The sequence below is a fragment of the Petaurus breviceps genome, unplaced genomic scaffold (genome assembly GCF_028583685.1).
Source record: "Petaurus breviceps papuanus isolate PSGF00001 unplaced genomic scaffold, PetGlider_PUasm1.0 208, whole genome shotgun sequence".
Taxonomy (NCBI): Eukaryota; Metazoa; Chordata; class Mammalia; order Diprotodontia; family Petauridae; genus Petaurus; species Petaurus breviceps.
In genome coordinates this window covers 31,329,947-31,347,589 of record NW_027185852.1, presented here as the reverse complement: position 1 = coordinate 31,347,589, position 17,643 = coordinate 31,329,947, and the positions used below count along the sequence as shown (strand labels likewise).

Genomic DNA, 17,643 nt, shown 5'->3' with positions numbered 1-17,643 from the left:
GCTCAAGAGCCCTGGAAAAGCCTTCCAGTTAGGGAGGATGTGAAACAATTCCCTGAGGTGAAATCCTGCAGAAGGAAGGGGGCATCAGTGACCATGCTCTCTTCAGGGTCTGATTAGCTACATCCTCTCATCTGAACTCCTTTCCCTGCTTTTCCCTGGGTCAAAGGCAACAGATTCAGAATGTAGCTGGCATTAGTCAACGAATGCTAATTAAGTACCGTCTATATGCTAGACACTGTACTGGGAATGCAGAGGTAAATGTCCCTGCTCTCAAGGAGATGGGGGAGACTAAATGCAAACAAATATAGACATACAAGGTACAGATGGAACTGGGGGTAATCGACAGAGAAGGCATTAGCATTACTAAATGGGATTTTAGCTGGCCCTTCAAGGAAGCCAGGGGTGGAAGGAGACAGAGAATTCTAGACTTAGGGGACAGGCAGGGAAAATGCCTAGAATCAGAGATGACGGGTGATCAGACATGAAGCCTGGGGGATGGGGTATCCAAGGTGTCAGAAGATAAAGGTTCCAGGTTAGGACTTTGGAAGTCACACAGGATTTGAAATCTGATTCTGGGGGTGATGAGGAGTCACTGAAGTTGACTGGTTAAGGGGGGGGGGTGTCATGGTCAGACTTGACTTTAGGAAGATCACTTTGACAGCTGAGTGGAGGTGGTCTGTGGAGTGAGGAGGGACTTGAGACAGGCAGACTGCCCAACCCCCCCCCCCCTCCCGCCCAGCAACTAGTGCAGTAATTCAGATGTGAGCTGTCCAGGGTCTGCATCAGGGCAGCGGCAGCATCAGGAGAGAAGGCCTATGTGAGAGGTGTTATGAAGGTAAAATTGGCAAGACTTGGAAATAGATTGGATGGGGTGGGGGTGAGGAGAGATAGAGCATGGCATCCAGGCTGGGTGTCTGGGGTATGGGGAGAACAGTGGGCTCTTCCACAGTATTAGAGAAGTGAGGAAGACGGAAGGTTTGAGGGGAAGGGATGAGTTCAGTTTCGGAAATGTGGAGTGTAAGATGTCTAAGACATTCAATTTGAAATGTCTGACGGGCAGTTGAAGGTGCAAGATGAGGTCAGGTTTCAGAAAGGGTTCTTGGAAATGAGAGGTGAAACCAGAATGTCCATCAAACTAAATAGGGGAGAGGAAAAAGAGAAGAGGGGCAGAATCTCTGAGAGATTGTGGGTAGTGGGTGTGACTTCCATGAAGATCCTGCCAAGGAGACAGAGGACGATTGGTCTAGGAGGTAGGAGGAGAATGGGGGATGGGAGTGGGGCAGGGTGGGTCCTGAGAACCTAGAGAGAAGAGAGTCTCATAGAGGAGAGACCCACAGTGTCAAAGGCTGCAGAAAGGTCAAGGAGACTGAAGACTGAGAAAAGGTCATTGGATTTGGCCATCAGGACATCACTGGCAACTGGGGAGGCACCTTTTGATTTTCCCTAGGACTCATTGAAGGCTGATTTTCAGTGCCACCTCTTACTGGCATTTCATTTGCTAGGTAATAATTCCCTTGGAAATTCCCATCTGGGTTCATCTTTGTTTTTCCAGAAGAAAGTAAGCTCTTTGAGGGTGGGGACCTTCATTTAGCTTTTGTGTCCTTTGGTTGCTGCCATCGAGGGGCTTGTTTAATTGAAATGAATTGGGGTTTTGGAAAGGGAAGATGGTTCTTGGCTTATGTGACCTCAGCTGGGTTCTTCTCCCTCACTGGGCCTGTTTCCTTATCAATACCATGAGTACTAAAGGGTTTCTAAGGTGTCTTCTAGCTCTAAATCAAGGGGCCTGTGAATGAGTTTATGAACACAAACCTCATAAAACAAGATACAAGGAAAGAAACCCATTGGAGAGAAGGGTGCTAGTGTCCAGGATGTCCTGGTCAGGGTGGATTCATGGACTTGCCATATGCGCAGAGATAAGGAGGTAATCAACCAAGGTAATGTGCTGGGAAGAGCAGGGGTGACCATGGGAGAAAGACACAGCCTGAGGATGGTCAGGGCTGTAGGGTTTTTCAGCCAGCTGACCCTTGGGAGTTAGGGCCCCTTAGCAACATTAGCCTTCTGAGGCCAGATACTCCCTTCCCCTCCTCCCCCCAGGGCATAGCTGGGGAGGAAGGATCCGACTGGTTGGAGCAGATGGAGTGCCCTGGAGCCACGTCCTGCTTCTGACCCCGTGTGTGACTCTGGGGCTCAGGGCAGCTCTGATTCCAGGTTTCAGCCCAAGGGGCCAAGGTGGGGCGCAGCTCCCTAAACCGATGAAATAACTGGTCCTCTTGGGCCGAGGGGGCAGAGCCCTGAGCAGGGGGGTTAGCGGTCAAGAGGAAAGCTTCCCCAGGCTGATGGCTGTCCTAGCTCCCCATCCCCGGAGGTGGTCACTCCTCCGGGACGCTGTGGGAGCTGGACCAGGTGCCTGGAGGAGGCAGTGCCCGTGTTCGGACTCTGCAGTCCTGGGGCGGGGGCTGTGCTGGGGGGCAGGACACCGGCCCTACCGGGAGCGCGCCGTGCACAGGCTCCCAGAGCCTCAGGTCTGACCGGAAAGGGGCGCGGGGAGCACTCGGAGCGGGGGGGCGCTGTGACAAGCCCAGGGGGGCTGGGGAAACTGAGGCGGCAGGGGCCGAAAGGAAAAGACGGCAGCTCCGGGGATGAGTGGGGAAACCGAGGCAGGGCGAGCTGGGGGTCCCGCTAAGAAAACTGAGACAGGGAGAAAGTGAGGGGGATGGGAAGGTGAAGGGCGGGGGTGAATGAATGGGGAAACTGAGGCAGGGCGGGAGGAGGGGGTAACAAGCAGGCTGAGTGTTAGGAGTGAATAGGGAAACCGAGGGAAGGAGGACAGCGGCTCCATCAAGGAAACTGAGGCAGGGTGATGGGGGAGGGGAGGCAGGGGAGCGGGGGCTGGGCGCTGGGGCTGCGCGCTCACCCCCTACCCCGCTTGGAGCCACGGCCCCCTCCCTCATCCTCTTCTCCCTCCCGTATCCCCCTCGACCTCACTCTACTATTGGATGTCCACCCGGCTCGACCCGCCCCGCCCCCGCGTGCCGATTGGTCACAGTGCCGTCTGTGCCCGCCCCCTTGCCCGCGGGCCGAGGTCGCGGCTCCCCATTGGTCAGGGCGGCCCCGCCCCTGCCCGTGGCCCCGCCCCTGGCGCTGTGAGGCTGAGGCTGCGTCCCCGCCATGGCGGCGCCCGCGGAACCCCCCGCGCCGGAGCCCGAGGCCGGGCCCGACCCCGCGCCCGCCGGCCCCGCGCCCACCCAGCCCCCCGCCGTCGAGCCCGCCCCGCGGTAAGAGCGCGTCCCCTCCCCGCCGCGCGTCGCGCGCGCTCGCAGCTAACGGTTCTGGTGCGCGCCCCCGGTCCGTGACCGTGACCCGCCCGTGACCGTGACCGCGCTGGGAGCCCCAGGGCGCCCCTGCCCCCGCGGGACCGGCAGAGGGCGGGGGGCGGGCCCGGACGCCTGCGATCGTGCCCGTGGCTGTGGCCCCCAGCCCAGGCCTGGCCGGTGGAGGAGGTCTTCAGTGGGGGGCCCCAGGGCTCTGCGCGGGCGGCCGTGCTCGGGTCACCCCCGCACGTGGGTCCCTCCCCGCACCCCCTGGGGCCCGGACCCGGCCGGCAGCCCCCCTGCCCTGTCTCCCCCGCGACCCTCGTAGCAGCCAGGCCCCAGCGGTTCCAGCTCCTCCCTCCTAGACTCCCTTCCAGCCGGCAGCAGACCCTCGGTCCATCCCGCCCTCCATCCCTTCCCGGTACGGTCAAACTGACCTTGGTGTCGTGCCGGGCCGGAGTCACCATCTCCCCTCCGCGCGCCTTTGCCCTCACCTTCCGCCGTGCCCCGCGCTTCCCTGCCCGCCCCAGCGGCGCCCAGCTTATTCTGTGCCTTTAAGAGCGGGGACCAGGAGGGGTGCACTGCCTGCTCCAGCCCCCGGGGACCCCAGCTTGTACTGAGCTGTCAGCTCATGGAGGGCAGGGCCCAGAGCCTGGCACACAGTAGGCACTCAGTTAATGCTCCGCACATGGAACTCCTGCGTCCTCCGAGGCAGCTCCATCCCTGGGCTGCACCGTGCTCCTGGTACCGCAGTGTTTGTGCACTTTTCAGAAGCCCTCCAGCAACAGGGAGCTCACTCCCTCCAGGGACCCCCGCCCCACACACCTGGTGACAGTCCCAGGGCATCCAGGCCTCTCCCACTGCAGTGCCCTCCCTGGTGCTGATTGCTGCCCCCTGAGGAGAGCCTGGGCTTGGGAGGCAAAGGTTCATTCCATCAATGGGGAGTTAACTGTAGAGGGGCCAGTTTGAGGAGGGCCTCAAGTGCTCCCAGGGGCTCGGATCACCGCGGGAATGGGGAGGCAGTCAGACTGGGGCTTTGCAGCTGTCAGAGCTGTAGGAGTCGGGGGAGAGGAGCTGAGTGCCAGAGCTGGGGGGTCATGTGAGTAAAGAGGGAGGTACGAATGCCAGAGAGGTGGGGGAGGCAGGCATGACCTGTCAGGATAGAATGACTCAAGCTGTGTGCACACCATTGCTTAGCAAGAAAATCCACACCATCCAGGGACTCAGTCTGATGAAGAAGGGAGGGAGCCCTTGGGCTGGGGGTGCAATGGCCAAGCAGATGACCTGACATTGTCTTCAGTGATAGAATCACATCACTTTCTGATGTCGGAGCCTCTCCTTTCTGGGTCTTCTGGCTGCCGCCCATAGGGCAGACAGGTCAGCCTGGCTGAGGCAGTAAAACCCTCTAAGGGTGAGGTGAGGCACCGGCACCCCCCCAGGTCATGATGGAGACAGTTCGGGACCCTGCATACCTCCACACCCCTAGAGTGCGGCCAGCCCAGCGTCCACCACCTCCATTAAGGGAGAAATCATCTGTAGAGAAGGGATCCACCTTCCTCCTCATTGCCAGCTGCCACCACAGGCAGAGAGATACAGGAGCCCCAGGAGGGGCAGTGCCCCCAGGCCCCCAGGCTGGCATCCTGCCCAGCCCTCATAGCCATCATCTGGGGAGGCAGCTCCTATGGAGAGGGAGCCAGCCTTCCTCACCACCTGCCACCAAATGCCATGCCCAGGGCAGGTGGGCCAGCCTGACTGAAGGAGCCAGGCACCCAGGAGGTGAGATGGGAGGCAACATGGGCCATGCAGGTCAGGCAGCAGCACCACCTTGATCACCATTTCCCCTCATGCCCCAAGAGCCTGGGGCATAGCTGTGCTTCCTGCCCAGTGCCTGCAGCCATCCTCCTGTGGAGATGCAGCCTGGCAAGTGCTCCGGCAGGGACTGCAGCCCAGGGGCCTGGGGACCCGGAAAGGAAAGTTCTTGTCAGAAAAGTCCTTGGCCCTGTCAGATGGCTCAACATGAGAAACCAATGTCATTTTACCAGTGGAAATGACACTAAGGAGAGGCCTCTGCTTGGCTGCTGCTCCCTGAGGACTCGGGGCCCCCTCTATCTGATGTGTAGCTGAAACCTTCCTGAGGGCTTGTCCCCCCCCTAGACTGGGAGCTCCTGGGGGGCAGGGTCCTTGCTCTTCTGCTGGATTACAGCACTGAGCACACGGTGCATAATAAGTGTCTCTTCTTTCATCCATCGGTTCCTTCAGTTCCTGTGTCTGCAGCACCTTGCAGGCCCAGGTGCCGGGCTGCCTCTCCCCAGGTGTGGCTTTGCAGAAGCAGGGCAGTTCTCCAGGCTCCTGAGCTGTCCCCTCCCAGCTCTGAGGGGAGATGGTGGTCTAGGTGGTGGGGGTTTGACCTGCGTGGCCCGTGCCACTTCCTCTCTTTCCTTGCTGCTACAGCGAGGCTGGTGATACCCTTGATAATAATGGGGAAGCTAGAAGGAGGGAATCGGTCCATTAACAAGCATTTATTAAAAACCTCCTATATGCCAGGCACTGTGCTAGGCATGGGAGAAACAGGGATAAAAATTAAAGTCGCTTCCCTCAAATAGCTTTCATTATATCGTAGAGACCATATATACATTCCTGAACATATCTCAGATAGATGCGAGTGAAATTGAAGAGGAGGACTCTAGGGAGAGGGGCATGAGGGGCAAGCAGAGGCTTCCTGGAGAAGGCGGCATGCATGCAAAGCTTTGAAGGGAACCAAGGATTCTGGGAGGCAGAGATGAGTGAGAGCACTCCAGGCATAGGGCACAGCCGGTGCAAAGGTGCAGAGGTGGGAGATAAATCATGGCTAGAAAGACAGTCTGGATGGGCCTGTTTGGTCCGAGGTGCCTGGATATGCAGATTTGAGAGTCCTCTGAAGAGGGACGAGAACTGAGCTGATGGGGTCACTAGGTGAGACAGTCTAGGGAGAAGGGAAGGGGATGGGACAGTGTCTAGGGGAGAACACAGGGTCGGGGGTGTGGTTTGGCTGATGGACCAGCAAAGGAGGGTGAGAAGCAGCAATGTCAGGAAAGCCCAGAGAGGAGAGAGCATCCAGGAAGAGGAGGTTACTGATGATGTCAGAGGCTGTCAAGAGGCCAAAAAGGAAGAGGACTGAGGGAGGACCATTGGATGTCGCCATGAAGAGATCAGCAGTGACTTTGGGGAGACCAGTTTTGGGTGAGTGATGAGACTACGTGCTATAGGCACGTGGGAAGGGGAGAAGAGATCTAGGAAGACAGCTTGAGGAGCTGCTAGGATTGTTAGGGATGGGGAAGCATGGGCATGTTTGTAGGCAGCAGGGAAGTAGCCAGTAGATAGGGCCAGAGACAGAAAGAGATTCACAGAGAGAGACAGAGGGAGACATGGAGATAATTGAAGGGGGGTGCAGTCGGGGCACATGTTAAGGAAAAGGGCCATCTCTTCCTCGTCAGAGGGAGAGAGAATGGGGGCTATCAGGGGCTTGGGAACTCCCAGTGACTGTTCTTTAGGTGAGGTCCTCAGCTAAAAGAGATGGCTTTGGGGGGAGGCTGGAGGGGATTTAGGAGGGACTGAGAAAGTCCTTCAGGGACTGCTTGAGATGGCCCAGGTCAGCCAGCTAAGGTGACGCTTTCCCTAGTAGCCTGCTCTAGGAGTGCAAAAGGTGGATGGGGGGTGTTCCAGGGCTGGGGTTGGGCACGATGTGACGTTATGGCAGCCAGACATTTGATGGGAGAAGATATTGTCAAGGTGAACTGCGTAACCTTAGTTTCATAACTGTGAAAAGAGCAAATTGAGGCCTGAGCTGTGATGATGAGATGGGAAAGTAGGGTTTAAGAGAAGGGAAGGAGGAAGAAGCGGGGGGAGGAGAAGGAACAAAGTGGGGAGGAGGAAGAAGAGGGAGAAGAAGGAAGGCAGAGTTTGCTCAGCTAGGATACTGTTTTCACATCTCTCCCGAGAGCAAGAGAAACTGCTCCCCAGCCTCAGCTTGGTGGTAGTTGTGATTTTCTGCCAGGGCTCAGGTCCCTGGCTGGGTTGCGGCCTTGTCATCCTGGTGAGCCCAGCAGCTAGCCCAGCTCCTTCTGTAACAGGAAATTTGCTGTCCTGGATTATGGGATTTTTAGCCAGTGTTGGAGAGAGCCGGGAAGGCTCTGGTCTTGGTTGGTCTGGGGGTGCAGGGGTGAGGGGCTAACCTTGGAGGTCGATGGCCAGAGGGCAGTTGGTGGGGTGGGCTGTCCCTGGAGGTTTGTTTTTGTGCCATCTCAAGGAGGTTGGTCCATGCCCTGGGCATTTTGGGATCATGCCAGTCTGACTCCAGAGCTGGCAGGGATCTCAGAAGCCAGCTGGTCCACCCATGATTTTAGACAGGAGGAAACAGGCTCAGGCAGGGTATGGGCTCTTCCCAGAGACATGCAGGAAGCAAACCTCAGAGAGAGGATTTGCACACAGGGCTTCCGAGGGCACGGTCACATAAACTTCCTGCCCTCCGAGGGGAACAAACCATCCCAGGGCAGTGAGGGTCTTGAGGCTGGCTTTGATGTCCGGCCAGGGCAGGAGCACTGTCACTGCAGCCCTCACTCTGCCCCTGCCATGCTCTGTAACCTTGGGCAAGCCACTTCCCATCCTGGGATTCAGCTTCCTTCTCTGAAACAGGATAGGGCTGACTCTAGGGTCCCATTCATTTCTCAAATTCTGATTCTGTAAATGATACCTGAGGGGTTCAGAGTGGGGAAAATCCTTGTGGGCTCAGGTCTTCCCTGAAATAGAGGGCAGGGTCCCTAGGTCTAGGGGAGGTCCAGCAGTGAGGATGGAGAACTGGGAGGTAAGGCTGGAGCCAGATCAAAGAGAGCCTTGAATGCCATAATAGTTAAAACAGCTCTCAACCATGTGGCATGCTCCTCAGAAAGCCCTTTGAGGATAACAGTGCAAAGGTTATCTTTAGTCTGCTGCTGAGGAAACAGGCCCCCAGTTAGTTAGGGAATGTCAGGGCTAGGGCGAGATCCTGGGCCTGCTGGTCATAAGGCTTCTGCTCTCCTATTTATGTAGAAGGCCTAGTTTGTTCAGATCACTGGAGTGGAGGGCTGATAAGATTAGGTGATAGGATGGAAGTGGGAGCAGGGAGCAGGTGGGACACCAGAGACCAGGAGGGAGCAGAGAGGGTGGCTCCAAGGGGCCCAGTGGAGAGGAGCTGGGGAGGCAGAGAGCCCCAGTGGGTGTAAGGTGCAGGCTGTAAACATTAGAGGTGCAGGTGTCAAACTCCCCTGGGTGTCTGAGGTAGGAAGGGCAGGGCCTGTGGTAGGATTTCTAAGAAGCTGGAGGTGCCAGCAGGGCATTTGAGGTAGACCTCTCCAGTTGGCTGTCTGCCATTTCTTTATCCAAATCATTGATAAAATATTCAGCAGTCCAGGGCCCAACCTAGATCCCCTGGGCACTCCACTAGACACCTCTTACTGCATGGACACTGAATCCTGATCCCATGGGCAAGCTCCAATCTCCTTAGTTCTAGGCATGCAGCAATAGTAAACAGGCATTGATTAACCTACTATGTGCTGGGCACTGTGCTAATCTCAGCAAAGACAGACAACCTGGCCCCTGCCCTCAGGGAACTCACTCTCTAACCCGGGAGGGAGTAACATGCAAAAGTCACGTACTGACCACATGAATATAGGGTAAACGGGCAAATGGGAGGTAGTCCCAGAGAGGACTCTAGCAGCTGGAGGTGGGGCCGACAAGGACTGTGGCAGATGGTGGGCTTTGAGCTGGGTTTGGAAGAAAGTCAAGAGTGAGGCATTCCAGGGATGAAGAGCAGTGGGGATAGGGGCAGGTAGGAGCCTACCTCCTGTTTGGTCCTGTCTGGGGTGGGGATTCCCATGGTGGGGCCAGGGGCATCATGAGCACTGAAGTGGGATCCTCAGCCCAGTCTTTAGGGGCTTCCACCCAGGTTTTCTCACAATTTGGTGCCTATCTGGGTAAAAGGATCTTCAGCTCTCATGTAGTCGTGTAGGCTGTGCTAACATAGAAGACAAACCTTATTTTTGGTGGAAGACACCATTTTTTCTCTCCTAGCCCATGAATGCTCAATCCAGGCCAGCTCTCCCTCCCAGGCCTCCTCTATCGGGGATTGAGCCCCTCCCCCAGTAGTGTGCAGCTCGTACAACTCACAGTGCTGGTGTTCAGTGTGGTTTTACAAGCATTTATTAGGCACATGCTGCATTGGAGGAGATGTAGGACATGCTGGCTATGGAAAGGAGTAAGCAGCAGGCCCTGTCGTCCAAGAGCTTGAATTCAAGTGAGGGGCCATAACACGTACCCAGAAAACTCAGAACAGAATCCTTACAAAATTAAGACAAAGTTGTTTGGAGACAGGAGGCCTGGGGAATATGGGTAAAGGCTCTTGTGGGAGGTGACAGTTGAGTTCAGCCTTGGATGGAGATATGAATTCCAAAGGTGTTAAGTGAGGACGTTCCTGGCATGGAGGCCAGCCTATGCAAAGCCACAGAGGTGGGAGGTGAGATATCATGTTCAGATAACAAGTTTGATTGGATTGTAGAGACAGTGATAGTGAATGATGTGTCATCATTGCTGGATGGATAGATTGGAGCCAGATTATGAAGGATTTTAAAGGCTAAACACTGGAATTTGTGCTATATCCTAGAAGCAGTGGGGAGCCATTGAAGCTTCTTGAATGAGGGGTGACATAGCCAGATTTGTGCATTAGGAAGATCACTTCATTGGCTGAGTAGAGGATGAATTAGGGAGGGAAGAGCCTGGAGACAGGGAGACCAGTGAGGGGGCCATTGCAACAGTCCAAGTGTGAGGTGATGAGGGCCAGCCGCTTGGTGGGGGGCGGTATGTGTGTGGCTGTGTCTGAGGAGAAAAGGGGGCATGCATGGGCAGAAAAAACAGGACTTAACAACTGCTTGAAAAAGGGGAGTAAGAGAGAATGAGCATGAGGTTGTGAGCCATTCAGCCTCACGATGTCCTCTGTGGAGAGGGAGCAGTTGGGGAGGGGCCCAGGTGACCCAAGGAGTGGGATAGAGGTAAGGGATCTCTGAGCAGCAGCGAGGTCCTGGGCTGGGAATGTATAAGACTGACGACAGCCTCAGAGATGGATGGAGGAGGTTGGGGAGTGTGTAGGATGGAAAGAGCAAAGGAAGGAAGGAAGGAAAGGAAGGAAGGAAGGAAAGGAAGAAAAGAAGAAAGGAAAGAAAGGAAGGAAGGAAGGAAGGAAGGAGGGAAGGAGGGAAGGAAGGATAGAAGGATGGAAGGAAGGAAGGAAGGAAGGAAGGAAGGAAGGAAGGAAGGAGCATTTATTGAGTGTTTATTACGTGCCAAGTGCTGGGACTGCACAGTGAGACAACCCTAAGGACCTCATATTCTGTGGCTGGTCAGGTGATGGTGCCAGAGGTCTGCAGGGTGTAGAGACAGGGCAGATGGCAAGGCCTGGTGGCCCTCCATTTCATCAGAAGACTCCCATCTCAGCCAAGCCAGATCTGTCCAGCAGTGGGGCTGGGTTCTGGGCAGCCTGGGCTGCAGCAGGGGGCTCAGCTGCAGCTACCTCCTTTCTCCCCCCCTGCCCCATGGTGGCATGGCAGCCCTGGGGGGTGGGGGATGGCTAGCAGTGGTGAGGGAAGGGGAGAAGCCAGGGCATAGCAGGAGTGATGATGGTCTGGGAGAGGTTGAAGGGGTGAAGGGACGGGAGATCAGAATGAGGAAGAGGACAAGGTTCAGTTCAGTAGAAGGAAGGTGGTGGTGACATGGTCTGTCAGCTGTCAGTCAGCAGGCATGTATTAAGTACCAAGTCTTTTCTGCCCTTTGTAGCTAAGTTCCTGAAAAGGGTCATCTACAATGGGTGCCTCTCCTCCCTCTCCCCTCACTGTCTTCTTGACCCCTTACAAACGGGCTTCTGACCTCATCATTAACTGAAGCTGCCCTCTCCAAAATTACTGATGATCTATCGCTTAGCTGCTAAAACCAGTGGCCTTTTCTCCATCCTCCTTCTCCTTGACCTCTCTGCAGCGTTGGGCATTGTTGATCACTCTGTTCTCCTAGATACTCTCCTTTCTCTTGGTTTTCAGGACACCCCTCTCTCTCCTGGTCTTCCTCCTCCCTCTCTGACTGCTCCTTCTCTGTCTCCTTTGCTGGATCCTCCTCTAGATCACACCTTCTAACCCCAGGTGTGCCTCAGGGTTCTGTCCTGGCTCCTCCTCTTTTCTCCCTCTATCTTACTTCACCTGGTAGGGGGTGTTCAGGAAGACTAGCCCCTCTGATGTCAGAGCTGCCTGGCCCTTTTCAGGGTGTCCACCTTCACACAGGTCTCGTCTGTGGCTCCCAGAAGCCATGGCACGGTAACAGACATACTCCCGTAAACCATCTTGCCAGATGGGCTAAACCAGGATGAGAAAGACCCATCAGTGAGTTGGGAGGGTGTCTCCCCTAAGCATATGAAGACCCTCCCCTGACGAAATGGACAGAGGAGAATGATTTGTTCCAGTGGCCTTCAAGGCAGCTGAATCGGGTGCTGCAGAGCCTTTAGAGCTTCTTACTGGTAAGCCACTGCATCCTGGGCCATCTCCATTTGTCCTGACTTGTCCTGCCCCTGGATTTCACTGATACCCTCCCCCCTCCCTGCCTTGCCCAGCAGGCTCAGGCACCATGGCTGGGGGTCTCCCAGGCACTCACATGTCCCTACCAGAAGGAGCTTAAAAGTTGCCAGACTTTGTTGACAAAGATGATAGATATTTGGGAAGAGAAGAAGCAGAGGCAGGTTTTTTTTTTTTAACCACTATTCCTTGTCATAGGTTAGGAATACAGGAGAGAACGGCAGATTTGGAAAGTGAACAGCTGGTGCAGGTGATGTCTGAGGATGGAATTTGCTTGTCTGTATCTGGGATAAAACATAGGAATGATGGGGATGGAGCGCTCCTGACAAATACTACCAAGAGGCAGATAGGAGCCTGGGAAGTGGCAGCACCCCCGGACCACCTATCTTGCTTCCAGCCCAGTTCTCACAGCCATCATCAGGGAAGCATCTCCTGTGGAAAAGGGGCTAGCCATCACCACCAGCTGCACCCACAGGGCCAGCCTACCTGAGGCAGGAAAGCCCCCTGAGAGAGAGACAGGAGTCAGCATGTGCAGCCAACTCAAACCACCAGCACCTGCTTGACCATATCCCTCCTTAGACCCTGGTGGAGAGAGTCCAGGACTCAGCCCATGAGAGGAAATCTCAGAAACTCCTAGAACTTAGGACAGAGAAGGAGAGTTCAGGGGAGGATAGGTCAAATCCCACAGACTGAATTTCTAAAGAGGAAGCCAGCCCAGGAGGGATGGGGGATGTGCAGGAATGGAATTCTGAAGGCACAAAGGGAAGCTGTTTCAGTGGGAAGGAAAAATAGGAATTGTCCAGAGACCAGTACAGATGGACAAGGCAATAGAGGTTTTCAGTGTATGAGCATGGAAAGCAGGGCTGGTAAAGAGGATGATAACAGGGCCTTGCAGAACAGTGTTCTGATGAGCTAGAGCTCTGGGTGGAATCTAGCCAGCGGTAAAGGTGGTTCAGTGGATGGAATATCGAACCCGGGCTCAGGAAGTCCTGCCTTCAAACCCTGCCTCGGACACTAGCCATGTGACCCTGGGCAAGTCATCCAAACTCTTTGCCCCAATTTCCTTATTTGGGGGTAATAATAGCACCTACCCCCTGTGTTGTCACGAGGATCAGATGAGGCAATAATTGGGATGCCCTTCGCACAGTGCCTGGCACCTAGGACGCGCTAGATAAGGTAGTGGCCATTATTGTTGTTACCGCTCTCCATGTGTCCTATGATCTCTGACTGCCAGATCTCACGGGCCTGCGTCAGTCCTCACACTTCTTGGCCTCTCTGCAGTCTTTGACACCTCTGTTCACCCTCTTCTGGCTTTTCTGACAACTCTCTCTCCTGCTTTTTGCCCGTCTGATCTCTCCTCCTCTGTCTCTGGTGCTGAGGCCTTCATCCAGCGCATGTCTATTAGTCATGGGCAACCCCCAGGGCCCTGTCCTGGGCCTTCTTCTCTTTCATGCCATGATCTCATCAGCTGCCAAGGATTCAATGATCATCTCTTAGCTGATGATTCTCAGATCAGCTTATCCAGCCCCAACCTCTCTGAGGCTGAACTCCAGTCTCATCTCTCCAACTGTCTTTTCTTTTCTTTTTTTGGAGGGGAAAGGCAAGGAAATTGGAGTTAAGTGACTTGCCTAAGTCACATAGCTAGTAAGTATGTTAAGTGTCTGAAGCCAGATTTGAACTCAGGTTCTCCTGACTCCAGGGCTGGTGGCCTATTCGCTGTACCACCCTCCACCTGTCTTTTTTTTTTTTTAAGCAATCAGGGTTAAGTAACTTGCTCAAGGTTACACGGCCAGTTATTTCTGGGTGTGGTGCTAAGTATCTGAGCCCAGATTTGATCCCGGTCATCCCGACACTGGAGCCAGTGCTCTTACTCACTCAGCCACCTGGCCGCCCCTAAGCAATCGGGGTTAAGTAACTTGCTCAAGGTTACATGGCCAGGTGTTTCTGGGTGGGTGCTAAGTGTTGGAGCCTGGATTCAATCCCCAGGTCATCCCGACACTGGAGCCGGTGCTCTTACTCACTGTGCTACCTGGCCACCTCCCACCTGTCTTTTTGACAGCTAAACTGAATGTCACATAGACATCTTCAACTCCATGTGTCCCAAACTGGACTTATTGTCTTTCCTCCCCAACTCTTCCCCTCTTCCTAACTTCCCCATGACTGTGGAGGGCACCACCACCCTCCCAGTCCCCAGGTTCCCACCCTTGGAGTCACCTCGCTGCTTACTCTCTTATCCCCCAGATTGAACCTTTTCTCCAGGCCTGGCATTTCTCATTTCACAGCTTCTCTCGTGCACACTCCTCTCTACTCACAAAGCCACTCTCCAGGACCATGCTTGTAGTTGAGAGTAAGCGCTGATGGTTGTTGACACACAAGGCCTTATTTTTTTTTTCCTTTTTTGCTTTTTGGAGGGGGAAGGCAGGGCAATTGGGGTTAAGTGACTTGCCCAGAATCACATGGCTAGTTTTTGTGTAAGTGGCTGAGGTCACATTTGAACTCAGGTCCTTCTGACTCCAGGGCCAGTGCTCTATTCACTGCGCCACCTAGCTGCCCCCTGCCTTCTTAACAGCCTGGGAGGGTGGTTGTCTGAGAGTTCTCAGGGATTGTGTAGGAGACAGCCCACGGAGGGGCCCTGCTCTGACCACTGTGCCAGGCTTGGCCCCCGTGCAGGGCTGGGGTGCCCCTTCCATGCATACCTGCCCTACGTGTCCATGGAGAGCAGGCTGGTGAGACTCAGTGCCCGCCTCTCAAGACCCCTTCTGTCTGCTCTTCTGTAGGTCATGTAGCCAATGAAGATGGGCCTCGTGGTGCTTGTGCGGAACCTGCTGCTCACTCTGTGCCTCTGCCTGGTGCTGGGCTTCATGTACTATGCCGCTTGGAAGTTGCACCTCCTCCGATGGGAAGACCCCAGTAAGTGCCAGCAGAGGGCCCCGCGAGCCTGGCGGGCTCTGCTCACAGCTCCCCGCCAGCTCCTGGTCAGCGGCTTCCTCCACACAGGCCCTGGTCTGGGGTCTCGGGCTGCATGGAGTCTATCAAGGCCGCCTTTAGAGCCTCCTTAGGCTCCTGGGATGATTGAGGACTGGGACAGGCCCCACAATCCAAGCCTCCATCTGACAGAGGAGGAAACTGAGGTCCAGAGAGGCAAGACTTTCCCAAGGGCACAAGATCACAGATGTAGGACTGGAAGGAGCCCCCAAGGCTGTGACCCCCAAACCTTCCCCACCTTCTCACTTTAAAGAGGAGGAAAGGGTTACCCAAGGTCACAGAATCAGAGCATCACAGAGGTAGTGCTGGAGGGCTTTCAGAGGCCATTGAATCCAGCCCTTTCATTGTATTGAAGGAGAAACTAAGGGAAGGAGGCTAAGGGAATCTCAACAGCTTGCTCAGGGTCATCTAGGGACTAGGGGCAGGATTGGCACTGGTCCCATGGCCTCAGAGCCAGTAGGCTTTCTAGTGTACCCCCCGGCGTTCCTCCCTCCCATTCCCTGGCCTGGTGGTGGCTCAGGACCCGGAGGCCTCTCCTGACCTGTGACCCAGCAGAGGAGGCAGCCTGGGGTGAGGGGCAGTGACCTCATGGGGTTAGTGCTGGCCCATCCTCATGGAAGCTTGCCACCCTTCCTTCCCCTGAGAATCAGGAGCTTTCTCCTCACTTGGTCTTTTCTTCTTTTTCTTAGCTGTACCTGGCACCTCGTGGGAGAGGGAGGAAGTCTGTGCCCTGGGCCCAGGGGGGCAGAGGGGCTGGAGGAGGGCTAGGGAAGTGGACAATCTGTAAGCCCCAGTTAGTCACCCGCTTTGCTCTCCAGAATGGGTGATGGATGATCATTCAGTCAGAGTCAGGGGCTGGGCCAGTAGGATGTGATTTATTCCAGACTAAGCGTCACCATGAAGTCCTAACCCAGTCATTCTCTGTCCCCTCTTTCCATTTCTTTCTTACCCTTCAGCCCCATTCACGTCTCTTCTAACTGGCCCAATTCTTCCCTAAGAGTCCATCTGCTCAGCCCCTGGCCTCCTGTCCCCTTCACTGGCCCTCCTGCCACCCTCTGGGCCAACTGGGCTGCTGTTTGTGAAGTGCTTCAAAGTGGCGTCCCCTGTGTGGCTCCCCCGGGGGGGCGGGGCTGCTCAATTCTGTGGGATGGACCAGACTGGAGAGGCTGGCTGTGTGGGCCCCGGTGAGAGGCCCAGGGCAGGACTAGGAGGCAGGGAGCGCCCATGAGTCTGCTGTGTGCTTGGGGGACACGTGAGGCGGGGTGAGCTCCTGCAGGCTTGTGGGCTGGCCTGGCTGCAGTGGGGGATCCCGGCACCCGCCCACCCACAGCCCTGAGCTCCTTTTCCAAGGATGCCTTTGTTCTTGGTGTTGCAGCAGGGCCTGATTTCCTGTCCTCGTTTGGATGGCTCTTGTGAGCTTTGTTCCCCCTGACCCCTGATTGCCAGGGTCTGTGGAGCTTCCTCCCAGCTCGGCGCTCTGCGCAGGCCCAGGGGCGGGGTGCCTGGGGAGCCACAGGGAGCCTTTGTATCAGCTTTGCAGCTGGAGGCGAGCCTTTGTCGGTGGAAGACACTGGCCCAGGATGCTGACTGGAGGCTGCCCGGCTGTCTCTGGGGCCCCAGACTGGGAGCAGCTGAACTAGGCTTCTTTCTTTGCAAGAGAAAGAGGCAGCAAATGTCCCAGGCATGGTCCTTTTGAATGAAAAACACAGTTAGAGGAACAGAGAAGTACTTTAATGAAAGGTGCCACAGACCCTAAAAAATCCGCTTCCATCCTGGAGTGTCCAGTGAAGGACCGTGGAGTGCCACCCTTAGGGCACACACAGATCCTCCCTTCTCCTTCCTGCTGCTGGCCGTGTAAAAGGGGGAAGGAGGGCGAAAGGGCAGGGAGGGGGCAAAGCTGGGAGTGGAGGGCGTTCTGGTGACTCTGAGTGCGTCATGGGAAGCCAGCTAGCGATAAAACAGTGTTAATCAAGTGTTCACAGCTTTGCACACACTCTAATCCTCAAACCTTGAGAAGCTACTCTGTGAGTGAATGATTAGAAGGGGGGGGGTTGTGTGGGAGTGGCCAGGGTGGGGGGGCCTGAACCTCAGGCTGAGGGGCCCACTCTGGTGGTCTGGCGGTCTGTAGAGGACCCACTGCGTGCCAGCTTCTGTGCCAGCTAAGCACTTTTTTCTTTTTTTTTTTTTTAAACAAATAGTATCTCCTTTGATCCTCACAACAGCCCTGGAATGTGGGTGTTATTATTATCCTCCTTTTACAGTTGAGGAAACTGAGGCAAACAGGTAAAGTGACTTGCTCAACTAGTGTGTATCTGAGGCTAGATTTGAAGGAGGTTCTTCCGGACTCCAGGCCTAGAGCTCTGGTCACTGAGCTACCTACTCCCTGGGTGGGAGGAGGGCCAGCAGACAGTGCAGCCCACTGGGAACATAGTGACTTCCTTGTCACATGCCTGGTCATGGCATGTTCTCAGGGCACTTGACCCCAGTTAACCTACCAGAGCCCAAGCCACCACTGGGCCCCTCTGGGAGGCGTCTGGCCGGGAGCCAAGGAGCCAAAGATCAGCTGAGCCCAAGCATGAGTGAGAGGCTGGGGCTACTCACATGTCTGTGAATGGATTCTTTTCTTCTACAGGTTGAAAGCCTCTGTCCAAGATCTGTCAGGGGCCCAGGCTGAAAGCCCTTTACTGAGGAAATCCCATGTTGGGAGGAAGCTGTCATCACACCAG

At 55.4% G+C, this 17,643-nt stretch overlaps 1 protein-coding gene across 7 annotated transcripts in view; it reads left to right on the top strand.

Moving 5' to 3' along the window:
- The first annotated feature begins 3,216 nt into the window (after positions 1-3,216).
- The window catches only part of LOC138165431 (CMP-N-acetylneuraminate-beta-1,4-galactoside alpha-2,3-sialyltransferase), a 144,535-nt gene continuing 130,108 nt past the window's right edge, over positions 3,217-17,643 (top strand). For 5 of the 7 annotated variants that reach the window (XM_069093779.1, XM_069093778.1, XM_069093776.1 and 2 more), the window contains exons 1-2: positions 3,217-3,275; positions 14,710-14,842. In XM_069093779.1, the coding sequence (XP_068949880.1) occupies positions 14,722-14,842 (121 nt within the window). In that variant the 5' untranslated portion in view covers positions 3,217-3,275; positions 14,710-14,721. The remainder of the gene's footprint in view (positions 3,276-14,709; positions 14,843-17,643) is intronic. The other 2 variants (XM_069093780.1, XM_069093781.1) reach the window with 2 other exon arrangements.